The sequence below is a fragment of the Monomorium pharaonis genome, chromosome 4 (assembly GCF_013373865.1).
Source record: "Monomorium pharaonis isolate MP-MQ-018 chromosome 4, ASM1337386v2, whole genome shotgun sequence".
Lineage (NCBI taxonomy): Eukaryota > Metazoa > Arthropoda > Insecta > Hymenoptera > Formicidae > Monomorium > Monomorium pharaonis.
Window position 1 is genome coordinate 736,527 of NC_050470.1, and position 18,735 is coordinate 755,261.

At 36.3% G+C, this 18,735-nt stretch overlaps 2 protein-coding genes across 3 annotated transcripts; one reads left to right on the forward strand and one right to left on the reverse strand.

The window, feature by feature from the left end:
- Positions 1–123: 123 nt before the first annotated feature.
- Positions 124–12,327, reverse strand: LOC105833080. The gene is made up of 5 exons (XM_012674512.3): positions 11,888–12,327; positions 10,295–10,353; positions 9,113–10,117; positions 8,658–8,987; positions 124–8,582 (listed from the first exon to the last, which is right to left on the reverse strand). The coding sequence occupies exons 1-5, from the start codon at positions 12,300–12,302 to the stop codon at positions 6,066–6,068; spliced, it is 4,326 nt and encodes a 1,441-aa protein (XP_012529966.2). The 5' UTR covers positions 12,303–12,327; the 3' UTR covers positions 124–6,065.
- Positions 12,328–13,505: 1,178 nt separating this feature from the next.
- LOC105833081 (protein SET) lies at positions 13,506–17,375 on the forward strand. Of its 2 annotated transcripts, none has more exons than XM_012674513.3 (5): positions 13,506–13,967; positions 14,415–14,604; positions 14,741–14,946; positions 15,041–15,299; positions 15,368–17,375. In XM_012674513.3, the coding sequence occupies exons 1-5, from the start codon at positions 13,512–13,514 to the stop codon at positions 15,385–15,387; spliced, it is 1,131 nt and encodes a 376-aa protein (XP_012529967.2). In that variant the 5' UTR covers positions 13,506–13,511; the 3' UTR covers positions 15,388–17,375. The 2 variants fall into 2 exon arrangements, with proteins under 2 accessions (XP_012529967.2, XP_012529968.2); XM_012674514.3 differs by having other exon boundaries at positions 14,750–14,946.
- Positions 17,376–18,735: the final 1,360 nt, after the last annotated feature.

The window sequence follows — 18,735 nt, forward strand, 5'->3', positions numbered from 1 at the left end:
TCGTCGGTAGCGATCGGCGAATCGTCTCCTGGAAAAATCCCAGGCATCAGTATGCGTCAAATATGGATGATTATAGGCAGACCCACCCACAGGTAGTTATATTGAATAACGACGACTCATTTTGACCAAAGTAATTTATTTGTTTCATTAAAAACTTAGACGTTGGAATGCGACTTCTACACGTATGACAGGTATAATATGTAAAACTAAACGCTACGATATATTTATATATTATAATTATATGCTTATTTCTTTTTACGATTCCTCACGGTCAACGCAAATATATATTGTGTATATGTGATAATAGAATAATAGCGACTTTTATACATACGTATACATGTATGTACACGTACATATAAAAATGCTCGATAGCGATAATTAAATCTCCAATGCGTTAACTACCGCGGGCTGTCTCCCTCCTCCTGTTTCTCCTTCTCCTCCTCCTCTACATTGATTTTCCTTTTACAAGCGAATGTTCGATCGTCGAGTCGGGAAATGATACGCACGCATGTTACAAAGAGCGAAAAATACAATTTGCAAGTTACGTTCAACTCCTACAGGATTTTTTCCCCCAAGTAAATTCCTGCCATTTCAATTATTATCAATCGGATTTATATATAATCCGAATAATTTTCAGAATTGTACGAGAATATTTAAGAAAACCGTAAATTCTCTCGCGGAATCTCTGCGATCCTCAATGCAGCTCCACTTTCACTTTCTCTCTCTCTCTCTCTCTCTCTCTTTCTCAATTATAGCACCGCGAATGAGCGAAATCGCCATCATCCGTTGTTCTCGCGTTCTGTTCCAACGTTTCATTTACGTCCCGGCCCGTCGTCGCATCGCGCCGTATGTCTGACGCATACCGAGTGTCTAAAAGTATATTTACAGAAATGTACAAAGCGATTACAATTCCGCTCGAGCGAGAGTTTCGGTGCACGTTGGGCAAGTCGCCTCCCGTTCTCTCAGAATCCCTGCTGCATCGCGGGAAGAGTAGCCACTTTACGTAATATCTTTATGCACTTTCTGTCTATTCCTTCATCTTTTCTTTTTACAATGCTTTATGACGAACGAAGATTCTGAGGGATCGGTATCGGCAAGGTAATCACTAGAAACTAAAAGTACTTCTTTCAGGCTAGGAATGAGTTGCGGGAATCACGCGATTCATGTAGAAAATTATAGAGAGGACGAGAAAGAGAGATTACTATATATAACATGAGATAAAGCCGATAAATCATATTTCTGCTTTTAAATATCTAAGTATTGCCAAACTTATTTCTCGCTTACACATTTAAAAACTAATAACACTCTATGCCTGTTAATGTCTGTTCAACTAAAAGAAGAGATTGGTTTTGCACGATGCCATTTAGCCCATTTGGTAATACCTATTATACATACGCGCACGTGTAAAATATATATTGTACTTATAAAAATTTATTTGAACAAACTATTGCACCCAATTTGACCAATTTCTCTCAAATTCTTATCAACTAATGTTACATCTTTTCTTTTTTGTTCTTTTAATGGAACGATAAGAATATGCTGTGATCGACTTCACAATTGACCTATGTAAAACAATATAACATTTACGACTCGAAACGTGTTTCATAATTCGTTACACCGTTTTCTACTTTTATTATACGTATTTCTCATAGTTGCTAAAATATCGGACGACGCAACGTGAAAAAAGTTGGTCAAATCGGTCATTGAATTCGCTTCGCATTGTACTGCTTTTTTTCATTCAAATGAAAGAAAGAAACGCGAATGCCGGATTTACGAATCACCGAACAAAGGCTCGTTTTGCGACAGAAAATCGATTATGCAGGTAACATGAATGTGATTGCATTTTTCGTTTAGCTGATGTCGATGAGATTTTGTATATTCAACAATGCAAATCTATCGACAAAAGGTATACTACTTCTAAACACGAAATCGAAGGCCGCGAAAACACTAAAATCGGCATGCATACTTGCGTCAATTTATCAAGCCTATTTTTTTTTAGCAGCACTTTGCTATACTCCCTGTATTTAAACTAAAATAAAAGCACGCAAGTCAAGTCCCTTGAAAAAGGGAGAATGGAAGAAAATTCTACGATAAAAGTATAGCAGCTACAAAGAATAGATCTATCGTTGCAGATTACCTCTTTTTTTTACTTCGATAAAAGGAAGTTTGCGACTATTTCTTTATCTCATTCGCATAACTCTTGACAACACTAAAAGGGCCCACTGCCAAAAGTAGTCTTTTGATTTTTCAACTCTGTTTCTTTGTCTTTCGTGCTCTTAATTAATGAACTTTATTTTAGCTTAAACTTCGTTCTATATATTTATTTTAAAAATTACTTCTGTCTGCCCTTCTAGTTTCAATTCAATCCTTAACCCTCTATAATTAAACAAACATTTCCACTAATTCATCGTGTATTCTGATACTCTTAATTTAATATTCACACTACGGTCGGGATTTCTGAGGAAAGTGCCATGCCTTTCATTTAGCACGTCGAGATTTTCCAACGACTTAAACCTCTAATCTATAACTTCAATATCTTACAATTATTTACAGTTAGATGTCTATTTTACAATCCACAAGTCTCTTTCGTAAAAGAAAATTTGCTCATTGTTGCTCTTCCTCTTTTTAGTTCTCTCTTTCTCCCTCTCTTTCTTAAAAATTTAATGCGAGATGAAATGTTCGGGAGCGAAAATACACGTTGATACGTCATGTTAGTCGTTGCTGATTAAAATTTATACGGCTACTTGTACACACACATACACACACACACACACACACACACGCACGCACGCACGCACGCACGCACACGCACACCATACACGACACATACGCACATGAAAAATCAAGATTTATCTTTATAGACTGTGTAAAGCCCGTTTTACAATGGCAGTAACAAGATTATAAGAGTAGAGGACAAATTGGTCTTAGTGAAGTAAAGAGTGGGAATACGAAATGGATAATTCCTATTTTGTTATCACTCATTACTCCATACTGCTCACTGCCATTGTAGAATAGGCTTTACTATCAGTCTTTACTACATTAAAAACAGTTTATTTTTCTACTCTTACAGTCTTGTTACTGTCATTGTAGAGTGGGCTTAAATGATCGGTGATTACCGGTACAGCTTTACTGCAACGAATGGAGCGAAGGCACCTTAAAATATCAAGTGGTATATTCAGTATCCAGCACCTATGATTATTTAGTTTCATCATTACTGCTTCGAATAAATAGTCCAGGGGAGCTTGGGCTCAATCGTAAGAGGAGAATTCTACACCCTGACTTAAATTTCAAAAAAGAATTGCCGATTGATCCCAGCCTCCCTTAAGGGAGGGACTCATACACGGTCGTTCTGTTTTCAATTTGGTCCTTTTTATCTCAGGGACGCATCGTTTGGTGTTCTTTCTTAAGTAATTATCCGCTTATTGATTGAATTTCGCGATTTTGGAATTTTTTCTTATTCGCGCGAGTTTTCCTTCCTCGTTTCAATCCGCCGAAAAGCTCGCTCGTCTCGTGCGACGATGTGTGAAAACGAATTTCAGAAAAGGTTTCCAGGATAGAAAAGTGTCTAAAAAGAAGTCTTTTTCTGTGGGCGAATATAGGTTCATCTTTGATGATCTTATTGAATCATAACTGAGTTTAGGCACCTACGATTCTATGGAACTAGAATTTATGCAATTTTACACACATCCCATTGTTACGCTCAAATGATTTTATACAATAGATCGCGTATATCCTCTACCGCCGCAGATTACTACAGACGTACGCACCTGTTATCTGTGTACACTTTCGTCGTACTTTATTACCCAGTATAAAGACATTCTTGTCATTTTACTTGTACCATTCTCGGCTTCTTTTAAATTAAAAAAAAAAATTAAAGAGAAAAAAAGAAAAAAGAATACTTGCGCTGCGCAAACTTATGTTATTTTAAGAAATCACATTACAACAAAAATCTGTAGTTAAAATTACGCCAGTCAAGATAACGCAGATACAACTAAAAATACTACATTAAGTTGTTTTTTATTTTTTGACTTACAAACTTTTTGTATTAAAAGACTCTGTGTAATAAAAATGTAACACAATGAAAAAATCAATGTAAACTAATATAATAAGGAAATGAGAATGAAATAGCTGTGTTAATTCTAGAAACGGGTTTACCTGTATAACGAAAGCGTAACACAACGTATACATAGACATTTATACTAATGCCTTTCTTATATTAGAATCATAATAAACGTATATCGTGCTAAAATATGACGAACTTATAAAATAAGTATACGGCGAACAATATAATCATTACTGTGTATGTACATTATTGTAATGAAATATATAATATAGGAGAGTATTTAATAACGGAAGAAATTTAATATCGCAAACACGAGACAACTATATAACGCTTTTTATCAAGATCCGTAAAATTTAATTTCTTTCTGTACTATTTAAATAGTATTTGTAGAAATTGTCGATAGTTTCACCGGCGTTTTTTTGACAACTTTTAGATGTGTGGATCAACTGTTTTTAGAATGTTTCTATCGTGTACTCGTATAGAAAAAAATCACTAATATTATTAACATTTGCGATATTCATCATAATTATCTTTTCACTGTCAAATTATTTTCATCTGCAAAGACGATGAAAATGTAACGAGTTTGTACGTCTGTTAGTGTGATTTCAATGCTTTAGCGAAGGGATTAAAAAAAGGAAAAAAAAAGACTTTTCCGAACAACTTTAATATATTATTTTATGCCCCTCGCGAAAAGAAATAGGAATCAGCGAAAACTAACACTATCCAGCAACTAACGTTTCAAGATACTTACTATCGGGTAAGATAAACTCTCAATAGATAATATAAGTAATATTATAAAATCAATAACTTAACACGACAGTTTTGCGGTATGTATACCAAACGTAAAGTCACGTGCAAAAATGTCTTTCTTATTCTATATTCAGTACCTTAAAATGTCAAATTTTATATATATATATATATATGTACACATACATACACACACATACACATACACACACACATATACATATATATATATATGTATATACGTATATAATATGTATATATACATATACAAGATGTCTCATACACCTCTCAAAACATCTTACATATAATATAAATATTTTATATCTTATGTAATATGTATGGGTAATCCACACATATTACGTAAGACATAAAAACTTCGATTATAATTAATAGCACAATCATATAATTGTACTATTAAGAATCGCAAAGAGTACGGCCGCATCGACTGGGAAATCTAGTTTCCATAATATAGACTTGGTTTTATGTCAGCGCAGAATGGTCAATAAAAATCGTCATAAATAATTTACGCATAGAATAACGCATATAAATAACTTAAGCAAGTTCTTCACGCGGTGAGAAATGATTCTCGGAAAAGGAAATATTTTAATCTATGTACAAGTACACAGCTCCGTCATATTAATTGAAATTAATTTTTCGCGATCACAAATTTGTACATATTTCCTTTTCTTACACTGCTCATTTGGTCGTCTACACTAGAAATATTAATTGTAATTCTGTCAGCAGTGTGAGACGTCCAGATTTCTTCGTAACAAAATAATTTTTGCGATCCTGTTTCGGTAGGTAGGTAAGTAGGTAGGTAGGTGGGTGGGTAGGTAGGTAGGTAGGTGTGTGTAAGGGGGGGGGGTATATGACTTTCTAGAGAACAATATCATTTCCTCATATTGTTAGCTTCTCTCTTAATTAGATTAAGACGGTATGCATGCTTGTGTTAAAATGTATATATGTGTATGTATAATCGCGGAAGAAAATAAAGGTAGCAAACTCTCTCAATCAAGTAAAGGTCCTATCTCTCGTCTTTGGATTGAAACACGGCGATCTCTACTTTGGTAAAAGTACATCTTCCATGGTCTATAATTTATCTCGTTGTCCTTCTCCTCTCGCGTGTTCAGACACACGAGATAAGAATAGGATTAAAATTCGCGTTCAAGTAACAAACACCGGTTTCGCTCCGTCGCACACGGAATTGCGCCGTTCAACGAACGGATTATACTACAATCGCAAAAAAATCACCTTTTCACGTGGTCGACACAATAGTGTTCGTCTGCGACAAATGCGTCGAATTAGTCGTTGTTGCTGTTGCAATCGTCGTCGCCGCAGTCGTCGTCGTCGTCGTTGTTGTTGTTACCGCCGTCGCGCTTACCATGCTGCTCAGCTGCGCACTAGATTCGGAGGTTCGTACGTTTGAATCCTTGCTCTCCAAGCACGGTCTCTTCGCTTCCTTATGCTCGCTAGACGAGCTGGATTTTCTCTTGTGCTTTAAACTCGAAGAGTGGGAGCGACTCGACGTCACATGGCTGTCCTTGCTGCTGCTGCTATTGCCAGACGATCTCTTTTCTCCATGCCTGTGAGTACAATGATGATCGCAGTGGCATTTCTTTCTTCTCTCTTCTGATTTTTTCTCGTCATTCTTCGAAGTCATCCGCTCCGATTTTTCGACAATGGGGTAACCGTGCGATAGCGCGGAAATATTCAAAGCATTATCCTTGCTAGTGTCATCGGATGCTTTAGATTCGGATTTTAACTGAGTGGGACTCCGATGATGATGTCGATCGTGCTTTCGTTCTCGTCTCTCGTGGTCCCTTCTTTTCTTATGCCTTCGTTCTCTGCATTCCTTCTCGTCCCTACATCTGCAATTTGATTTCGAATGTGCCGTACCATGAGATTCGGACGATTTCGGCGAATTCTCATCACTGCTGCCGTTCCTGCTGTTACTGTGTCTTTCGTTTTCGGTAGACGGAGATGTGGAGGAAATTATGGACGAGGAATACGAAGAGACACCAGTTATCGTCGATGTAGCTGCCGAATTTTCGCTACATGGATTACCATCAGTTGTATAATCGCCAGTTTTTTCGTGTTTTGCTCTCTCTTTTGCCTCATCTTCCGCCATTTCAATCAGTGCCTTAACAGCATTTTCCGTCGCGCATTCCATTTTCGATGTAAATGCCAATATGGTTTCCATCTCGAGCAATCGACAGTATCTCTCCAATTTCACAGTGTCATCTTTAAACCATTGCTGAGCGATCTCGAAGCTTTCCTTATGAATCTTCTCCCGCACCTCCTTCGATGCTTCTGAAACTTCGGCGCGCAGCGACTGGCATACCTCCTCGACATCAGTTTTTGATTTGTAAATAGCTATCTCCAACGCTCTATCCACAACTTCGGTGGCGTACGTTTTGGCAACATTTTGCCGCTGTGTCAATAATTCTTCCTCGAGAATAATCGAAGAATCTCCAGCCTCAGGCATGTCTATCGACGCAGACAATTCTGAGCTACTCAATCGTCTCTTAGTCTCTTTCAAGGAAGACGAACTATCGAACTTGGGGACCATTTTCGCTTTTACTACACCAGCAATGCTTTCTTTACTCGATATACCCGTACTGCTAGATCTCTCATGATGACTACAACGATGATCTAATTTATGTCCGTTGCTGTCATATTTTTTCTTTTTACAAGAGTGACAATTGTCAGAGCTGCTACTGCTGCTATGTGTGTGATGACTGTTCGATTTCTCGCTGCTGCGACGGCGATCCTTGTGCTTTTTCTCAGGTCTCTTCTCGTCTCTCTTATCGTTGTTCTGTTTCTGTTCATTAGTTTCACTCTTGGATGATTTAGTACTAAACGGATCTGATGACTGATTATCACTGCCATCTTCCTTGTCCTTTCGCTTAAGTGACGAATGTCTGGAGTGATGTCGACTCTTGCGATGCTTTCCATGCTGATCGGATTTCTTCAAATTACCCTGATATTCGGCCGCTCTTTCCTTTGCCTTCTCCAAAGAATCAATCGACAATTTCTGTTCTAAACGCTGCCGATTTGTATTCTCCTTCTGCTCGTCGCCGACAGCTTCTAGAGGCTTTTTCTCCTTGATACGATGAGCAGATTCGTTTACTACGCGATTATGTCTAATGCTCGTACTGTGCTGCGATTCTGGATAATACTGCTTCAGTCTAATGTGCCAAGCGATACTTGAAACAGCCGAAACTGTTCTAAATTGATGGATGATATTGCGTGGTAAAAAATATATGTCGTTGTCGTAAAGATTTATTTTGGCATAACGGACACCCTGCCGACGCAACTGATTTAGCTTTGCGTCCTCCACCCACTGAACGCACTGGGAAATCGGTGGCTCGTGTAAATCCAACTGCAACTTTTCGACAAGTTCGGTAAAGTCGCCCGCGTAAAAAGCCACAACGTCCTTTGTAATCCTGTTGTATTGGGACGCCTGGCCGCCATGGACAGCTTTTAGCACGCCAACTGCCGCTGTGGTCATTCTGTCCAATCCATGACCGACATGATCGGCGTGCGCCTTTGTACGATCTTCGAACATATACTCTCGAGCTTCGCTGAGTCGTGGTAGATACTGTAAATTTCTCAACTCATTAATACCCGTTCTACGTCGTTTATATGGGCTTTTATTTATGTCGGCTGTTGGTACTAGCTGTTCGCCTGGTCGAATCCACAATATAGGGCCATCATTTGACTCTTGCGGCGTATCCATCTTCACGACGGACAAAGGTCCCCAAGGCATTGTCTAAAATACAATACAATTATATTATTATTAAATATACAACAATTATGTACATATGTAGACCTATAACACACTTACCATTTTTAGAAATGGGTTTTCTTCCAGTTTTTGAAGTAGATCTGGAAAATATCCACCGACTTCTTCGTGAACAGTACCAACCAGACTTATTTGATGTAACGGCCCATATCTAATAGTACCGTTACTATAAGCTTTACAAACTTGATCTTTATATTGAGCCATTGTTGTTGTCTCTATATCGCTGTTTCTACCCAACACCCCGTTTTTTACAGTCAACGTGGGATAACTATTCGCCATATAATCCAGAAGATCGGGTAGGTATGCAGCTGCATTATGTACTATACCCATAACGTGATGAGCATTTCCATTTTCGTCCTCACCAAAAACCACCTAGAATAAACAAATTTCATTACAAAATCTTGCCGTGTGTGGAATTGAAAAAGGTACGCTTAAATTACACTTCATGCAAAGCTGCTTTAGTTTTTTTATTATAATATTAAGACGCGTTTACATACTTTAAAATATTCCTGTGCCAATTCTTGCATTTGTTCATTTGTTAAAGTACCAATCTCATCCTGAAACATATGGACAACTGTCGCACCGCCATTAGGATACGTCTCTATATGGATGAACTTTTTATATTTTAGGCCTTCCAGCAATTCTTTCTTTGTCACTGGATTGTTTAGCATCTTATAATTTTTAGTTTGTAGATTTAACCTTAGGTTTTCATTGACTGATTTCGAGAAAGGAAGAACCTTGCTATTTAACGATGATAAAACGTGACGGTCCCGTTTACATTGTACGCCAATGCTTGCTCTTTTTATCCCTTTACGTTTGTGACATCGTGAACAATATCGTCTATCTTCTTTCGAGCGTTTTTCTCTCGAAGACGAGTAGGTTTTTGAATGAGAACTAGAAGATGGGTTAGCAACGGAATCCACACATTTGTCTTGAGATGCTGTCGCTAACTCCGGTCTGTCAGACTCTATCGCCGAAAACCCGTCTTCTATCCATTCGGATTTAATCATTTGAAGCTCCTCCTGCGAGTTTACAGGTTCCTCTTTAATTTTAGTAAGCTCCGCTGTTAATTCTCTGTTCGTAATTCTGTCTTCTATAATAACGTCTTGCTGTTTATTCAATTCTGTTTTTATAATAACAACTTGTGAATCGTTTAATTTTTCTGGCGATGTCGAACAAAACAGATTCTCGGTTACTTTATCTATACACGTGGCCGCGTTATCGGTGTCCTCTTCATTATATTTAGCTGTATCCATAACGGTAGAATTGATTGGCATCATACTGATGGGAAACGTTGTATCTGGACTACGAGGATGAGGACTGACAGACACTCTTGGAGGATAGTCAGGACTTCTCGGACTATGGATTACTTCGCCATTACTTTGTGGACTCTCTCCTAACTGTAGTGTATTGGAGAAATTTTGTTGAAGAACACCTCCTTCCAATTTTGTAGACAATACATCACCAGATAACATTATATCGTTGTTACGTGTGGATTCAATCTAAAGAGAAAACATTTAATTAGATAACAGTCATCTTGATAGAACTTTTTTTTCTATAGCACAATACAAAAAAAATTATTTGGTTAATAATATTAGAGTAGAACGCATAATAACAAGAATTTATATTAAAAAATATGTAAATACAAAAAATATTTTTAAAAATTACAGAATACCTACATGTTCGACCGGTTCCTTAGCAGTTTTTACTACGTCATTGTTACAATGATCTGGACTTCCTGCAGACATGTACCATTCCATTTAATTATGTGTAATAAATTATATTTTAATTTTATAACTATTACATAACATATGTATAATCAAGATAATACATATAAATGATCCAGGTAAATGTGTCCAGATTTGATGTTGATCTTCATCATGTATATCTCAGTTTTATAAAGTTGGAAAGTAGAAGAGTTTGAGCAAAGAAGTTCGAGATGATTAATAACCCATTTTGAAAATCAAAATGTGTTTTACTTATATAAAAGTAACACAATCTTACATTAAAAACTTCTGTACATTCTTTCATAAAGACACTCCCCCCCCCCAAAAAAAAATCTTCAAATGGGCTCAATTTCTCATTATTAAATTAGCAGCAAAAATTTTAATAATCTTTTTCTTGACATTTTGCTTAAAATAGATAAGATAAATGGCCCAGTTTCTGACACTAATTTAATTACATTTATAAGTAAAATTTTTGTTAAATGTCAAAAAGATGACCAAATTAAAAAATTTTGTTACATTATAGATTATTGCAGGAACATATTTTTCTTAATTATTCATATTTAAATTTATTAGCAGAAGAGGCATATCAGTAGCTTTTGACTGGTATTCTTATTTGGAACACAATAGTAGATGTTATACTCGCCAATTTTTGGGGTATAATTATTAAATAACATAAAAGTAATAACAATATATTCAGCATAAATCATATTATCAATCCGATACATCAATTTTTACATTAGTTTTTTTCTTAAATCCTCAGAGTCAATATCGTCACATAAGTTTGTTTTTTAATTTGACAACAGGCTTGTTTTTTTTTTTGCTACATTGCTACACTGGAACAACAAGTTAGAATAAGATAAATGAGTATGTGTCTCACTCTAATTTATTGCACCAGTGTAGTAGTACAATAAAAAACAGGCTTATCCGTGTTCATAAACAATAGAAAACCATAACTTCTATTCTAGTGTCAGAAACTAGGCTATTTACTTTAAATAAGAAAACAAATGTATAGTAGACTTTCAGTCAAATACATATAATCATAAAACTAACAATAATCAGATAAGTTCATTTTTATATTAACTCTGTAAAAAAAATGATTCAATCATCTTATACATAACTTAATACAGACAAATTTTCTTTTTATCTAGGCTCATTTTATGTATATTTTAAATACTTTTGAAATAATAAATATAAATTATTAAAATATAAGTTTATATTTATAAATATAAATTATCAACATAACTGAATTAGATAAATATATCCATTAGCAATTTTTTTATATTACTATATAAATAAAAAGTACTGTCAACTTTAATATAGATTTGCTTGATTACTCAGGTATATTTGACCAACATTTAATGCATTCTATGTGTTGAACATTGAGATGCAAAGCTTTGCAGCCAACTGTCAAATTAGTAGGATAAACATATATTACAATATTGCAAAAAACACGGATAGCAAAGAGAATAGTTGCCGGCCACTTGAAAATATTGTCCAAAGGCTTCAAGCAGCGGCAAGGCAATAACAGCGGTGGAAGGCGATTACCGTCTGGCTCTGCCAGAAGATGAGCGGTGTCGTCCAGGTGAGTACCACGGTGAGACATGCTGCGCCGTTGGATGGACGGGCGTTGGGGCGTTTGGTAGTCGGTCTCGGTAATGCTCGCGACCAGTTCGGCCACATCACCAGACGAGCTCGCGAAGCCCGTATCCTTCCGTAACGCGTGTCCTTCCGTGTTCGCGTGAAACGGTGACGCTGCAAGGAGACCCGTGGGCGTCCTCGGTGAATTACGCGCGGGATCACGCTCGCGGTCGGCCGTCTCCTCGTCGACGGGACGCGCGGCCGTTCCGGATGACGCAACACCCACTGTTTCGCTCCCAACTGCCTCGGTTGCCCGCTGTCTCGTATTATTTACATCACATCCTACGTTTGACACGATACCCGCACCGTCCTCGGATGCCATCTTGGTTCCGTGAGCGACATCCCGGACGCGACGATACTACGCAGCCGGCGATTGGCGGTCGTGCTTGCCGGCGGCGACGCGCGCCGACCGCCATTCGCCCGCTCCGACGCAAAAGAGAGGGGGCTAAGCCATTCTACGGTCCGGTTCTATCACTATCACCGACCATTTTTATCCGCCGGAATCTTCGATCTCTCCAAACCTCTCCTTTTCCGCCAAATTTTTCAATTTCTGCACAATCTCCGCGCGTCGACGACGATCGGCGGGATTCACGTGCGAGAATCGAATCGCTAACATTTCCCAAAATTGACAGTTTGACACGTAAGCAGCACAACGAAGGCCGATGCTTCCGAAAGTGTTTGCGCATTTAAACAAATGATTAAACGAATGTCTCTCTCGATGATGAGGCTAACAAAAAAATTTTTTTTAATAATCGCAGATTTTGACTCGCGTCACTTTTTGTTTCATTATTTTTCCTGATATTATATTAATTATTCGCAAATCTTATCTTTCGTGATTTATAATTCGTCAAACTTGAAATTTTAGAAAATTCTGAAAAATTATTAATGTATACGTACTTTTGCAGTTTTGATTAATGTCATTTCTTACGTGAATATATTTTCTTACTACACTTTGGTGATTTAATAAGTAAATAATTTTGTTGATAATTATATTAAGAATATCGCATTGTTATCAACAATTTTATATAGTATTAGTAAAAGTATAATAAAATGTCGCAATTTACTTTAAAAATAAAAACAAATAATTTTTTAAAATTTAAACTCCTAAAAAATAAAAATATTAGAATATGATAGTACAGCTATTATAAATTAAAAATTCTAATATTGTAAATTCAAAGACACACGATTATTACAACACTTTTGTATAAGTTTTTACGATCCGTAATTTTTACATTATAATATATAATATAAATAAATATTTATTTATAATTGATGACTATTTAATTCAAGGCTAAAATATATTATGTTTCTCGTTTGAAATAAACGCAATTATCTAATTAAAATTTTGCTATCGCTGTCTTTTTTATAATATTTTATTTACGCGTTAAAAAAATAAAATCTTAAGTAGTCAAATTACACATTAAAATTAAATCAATTGGATTATTATTCCAAACTTTCTCGATTTTTTAATTCTTAATCAATTTTTGGTTTATTGATTGTTATTTTATTTAAAAAAATGATATTTTTGTTCATGCGATACGGACTTAACGCAGGAATGAGTGACGTGATCGGCTATCTAGAGTATTTTCTTCAAGCCACGACCGTGTGGTCGTTGCGTTGCGCGCCGCGCATTGGGTATCGGCGTGACGAGAGCGAACGCGTACGAGAAATAAACAGAGCGAGTGCGGCGTGTAGTAGCAGTGGCGAAAGCGCACGTTTAACAACCATGTCGTCGTCGAACAAGAAGGCCAAGGAGTTGGAAGATCCTGGCTCTGGCGAGGGGGACGCCCGTGACTCTCTCTACGACGTCGAGATACAGAAGACCCTGGAGGAGATCGACGGCTGTCAGAATCAAATCGATGGTCTGAACGAGAAGGCCAGCGATGAGATTCTCGAGGTCGAGAAGAAGTATAACAAGCTACGCAAGCCCTACTTCCAGAAGCGTAACGACATCATCAAGAGGATACCCAACTTCTGGGTGACTGCTGTATCCTTTTCGGGTAACGTCGCGCCCGCCGCGATTCGCGAGTCGGCGACGGCGGAACGCGCCGTTTTGACGTTTCTTGCTCCATTGCCGGCGTCCGCCGGCGATCGCCGCCATCTTGCCTACTTGTGTATGTTCGTAAGCGTGTTTAACCGCGTATCACCGCGTTTTACGATTATCCCTTTTACATCGATCGCCGGATTAATGCCGCACTCTTCACCAGGGATTTACACTATACCGTTGTCAGCCCGCGGAAACACGCGACGATACATCAATCTTTTGATATTTGATTTACAAGATTATAACACTAGACGTGTAGGGATCTAAGATATTTCTCAATTCAATTTATAAGATTCAAATTTCGAGTCTTGTAAGTGGGAATAATTTTTTTTATCATTGATTCTTATTTATATATGTTCATATTAATATTCTTCCTTACAAGAAATTTAGTTTGTAAACAACAAAGAAATAGCAGAAATATTGGAAGAAGATGAAGAAGACGCATTGAGATTCCTAAACAAATTAGAAGTTGAAGAATTTGAAGATATCAAATCTGGCTATAGGATTAATTTTTACTTTGATGAGAATCCATATTTTGAAAACAATGTTTTAACTAAGGAATTTCATCTAGGATCTTCTGGTGAGCACATTTGTTGTCAGCATTCTGTTATTAAATTAATAATAAGAAAACTATAGTTATTTGATAAATTAAGAAAAATATGCAATATCATTTAATTGAGTGTCATAGTTGCGATGAATCTCCTGCTGTTTTGCAGGAGATCCAGCATCTCAAAGTACAGCCATCCGTTGGAAAGATGGTGCGGATTTAACGAAAAAAACAAAAACCAAAACACCAATGAAAGGACGCAAAAGGCCACTTAAGCACAGATCATTTTTCGATTGGTTCACGGATCATGGAGATCCAAGCTCAGATGAGATAGCTGAATTAATTAAAGATGATATGTGGCCTAATCCATTGCAGGTAAACACTTTAAAGATGTATTACTTGTAAATGTGAAGAAATCGAAACATGAATTAATATATGTTGTTATCTATTATAATTTGTTTGGTTTTAGTATTACTTGGCTCCAGATATTGATGTTGAGAATGGTATTGAGGGTGATGGTGAAGAATGCGAAAGCGAAGATGACGATGAAGAGGAAGATGGGGCTGATGATGGTGACGAAGGTGCAGAAGGGGAGGAAGGAGATGACAGCATAGTGGTGGTTGAGGATGATGTGGATGAAGAAGATGATGAGGACGAGGCTGTGAATGATGAAGATGATGGCGTCAATGAAGAAGATGATCTGTTGGATGATGAAGGAGATCGTGAGGGTAGGTGTTAAAATGACGCGTCATTGTATGGTAAATTTAATACATAGAGATCGATTTAATTGTTACAGAAGGAGAAGAACCTGAATAAAGTCCGATTACTGAGAACATCATACTCCAAATATTGTGAAAAAAAAAACAAGAAAATGGATGAAATTGTGTGCACCGAATCAATCAAGAACAGATAGTCTAGTGGACTGAAAATATTATGCCATATGAATAAATCTCAGGACACTTTTTTTGAATATATGAAAATAGAGAAGCCGAATTCACAAAATCTAGACTCTTTCGCTTGAGAACTTATGTATAAAAATACAGCATTTGTTAAGATATATTGAAAGTGGTTTGAAAGGAAAGAGTCTGGATTGGAATAGATAGGTTCTATCATCGTACTAAATCTGTATTGAGACATAATACGAATTCCTCAGTTGTATTCATATGGCCTAGTCGTTCCCTTAAAATAAAATATGCGACAAAAAAATGTCCGCTTGGTTTTTAACAATAAGCGGATTTTATCAATAAGTTAGGATAAAATAGAACGAGGCACTAGGTGGGAGTTTTATTTGCTTTCTCATGAAAATTATTTTTTAGATATGACTTCCAGAACGAGGTGTTTTGAATAGAATTTTTGAGAGTGACAATTGTATTTTTTCTCGCACATGAAGTACATGGATTTTTTTACACAACCATTGTCTTGTTACTTTCGAATAAAACACGTAGAACAAAGATTTTATCCTTTGCTATGATCCGATCAATTTTACAATCACATACACATATCGTTATTATCTGGAAACAAAGTGATAAAAACAATTTATTCTTAATCATTATTAACTTGTTTTAATTTATTGCACTGTAGACTGAATTTTTATCTGACTTTGTATAATTTTATAATATAACAAGTAATATCTGTAATGTCTTTTTTTAAGTTTTGCATATAAATAAAAATTTACATTATTTGTACATGGTATATGACGTAGTGTATGGTTTTGGCTATATATATTACAATATTACCTCAAATAAAAATACATAGATATTGTATATTCATATATTATTATAAAACTTTTACTATTGTGTAACACAACTAGTTTTATTAGTTTGGTATTTTAGTAACAATTTTACGAATTAATTACCACATTCTAGCGATGTAAACATATTGCTGCGCTCAAGAAATTCTGTACAATTTTCGATAAAAAATTGCAACATAAAATTGTGTACTTTGTTACTCACGGACAAATGAAAATACGTTTAGAGAATGTCTTCTTCGAAATCCAACTTGATTGACAATTATTTTCTATTGAGCTATTATTTGGATTTAAAGAATTAAATTTTAACGACATCCGTTATAAACTTGTCACACTCAAAAAGATATCTTCATCTTGTCACACCTCGTTCACGTTCTTCCACACTTCGTGTCACGATTTACTCGTATAAAGTAAGTGTTTCGTGAACATTTCTAATATTTGATACATTACGTACGTTAATCTATGATGATTTCACTTTACGAGATTATCGTATTATATGGCAAAGGTGAAATCAATATACAAAATCGCATAGATAGACTTTACATCTTCTATAATTGACATTAATTAATAGAGGAAAAATAAGACACATATTATCAGTTACACATTCGTATCAGGGCATGTATTATGGAATTATTTGAAATTGATTCGGATCGAAATTATTCAATTCCCTAGATTTCTGTTGCGTTTTCTGGAGAAAACTGAATTGAATAATTCTGATCGAAATCTATTTCGAAAAATTTTATAATATTTGTCCAGTAAACTGAATCTCGTTGGTTACTCTATATTCTTTGAAGCCTAGGAAGAAACAAGTAATTATTACACATCTCGAATAGAAAGCGCTCGTAGTCGATTTGATAAGATAAGCTGTAATTGTCTAATTTTAGAATAAAATACAACATCGATATTTTTTAAGGATATATATATTCTCGTGTTGTTTTATTATTCGGTTCTGTCAGTATTTATTAGATTAATACGTGTTACCCCTAACATGTGTGAGTAAAGGAAATATTGTCAAAATTATAGAAATGATAAGACCAATAAGATTCGTATTTTATCATTAGACACACTTGTGTGTTTATTATATTCATTGATTCCTATTGATTTGATTCATTGTTTCACGTGAGGATAATTGTTTGATGGCTCTCCTTTAGAAGCGGCAAACTGCAACAATTTTTTCATCGTACATTTTCTTTAACGGAAGTACTATCCGAATTTGTGTGAAAACTGCTCTCTCTCTCTCTCTCTCTCTCTCTCTCTCTCTCTCTCTCTCTCTCTCTCTCTCTCTCTCTCTCACTCTCACTCTCACTCTCACTCTCTCTCTCTCTCTCTGACTGCACAAAGTTATACATTTATTATGTGTTAATGAGAATGAGACTATAGACATAGTAAAAATCTCTGGATGAGACGAGAACGAAGTGTAAACCTTACGTTAGGCGACGTGTTACGCCAGTTACGCAATCACCCAACAGAGCAAACAAATAAAGTTGCCAATTTGAGATAAAAAATGTTTGAGCTTATATATTGTATATTAGATTCCATTAGACATTAAGTAGATAAAATACACGTGCGAAATTGTACATCTATCGCAAACGACAGTTATAAAAATTTCTAAATTCATGTATTCACCCTATTGCATTAATTATTTTTTACAACACTTTGTGTATTGTAAAAATTCGATATTTTCTGCAATTGTCAGCCTATTGCAGAAAATAATTTTTACAATGCTCTGTGTATTGTAAAAATTCGATATTTTCTGCAATTGTCAGCCTATTGCATTTTTTTATATTTTGTTTAATTTACGAGATATATCGAAAAACCGCAAAAATCGTCTCAACTTTGAAGGGTGGTTTTATCCCTTCAAACCGTTTTTGGGCACCAACTAAAAATTTCTAAATTCATGTATTTACCCCCTTTACATTTATGCAAAGTTTCATTAAAATCTGAATTTTTGAGTTCGCGAGGTTTTCTTGTATCATCGTAGTATTGTAGAATTTAAAATTTTTTGGGGGGATTTGACAATCGCCGTCGGATTCGTGGGAGCCACGACCGCATAGCTGTCATCGGCCAAAACGCGGAACAGGAAGCGACCGACCAAATAAATCTATCCTAAGCCCCCACGAAGCGCGTTAACCGCATCTCTCCTTTTTTCCTTCTTTCCCAGCGGATTGTCAAATTCTTCGTTTTTTTACATAGACACGCGTGATCACGCAACGTCGTCGCCTCGTTCGCCCTTATTACGATGAGCAGACCGAGCACATGCAGACGAACCAGTCGCGGCAAAAAAGCGCCACTTTACCATCCGAAGACGTAAGCTGGCGAACCTCGTGGATCATGCGTGTGTTGCTGACAGCTTCTGAAACGCGAGATTTTTTCACAATACATCACTCTGTAAGCCAGGGTGTTACGTGTGTCACGGT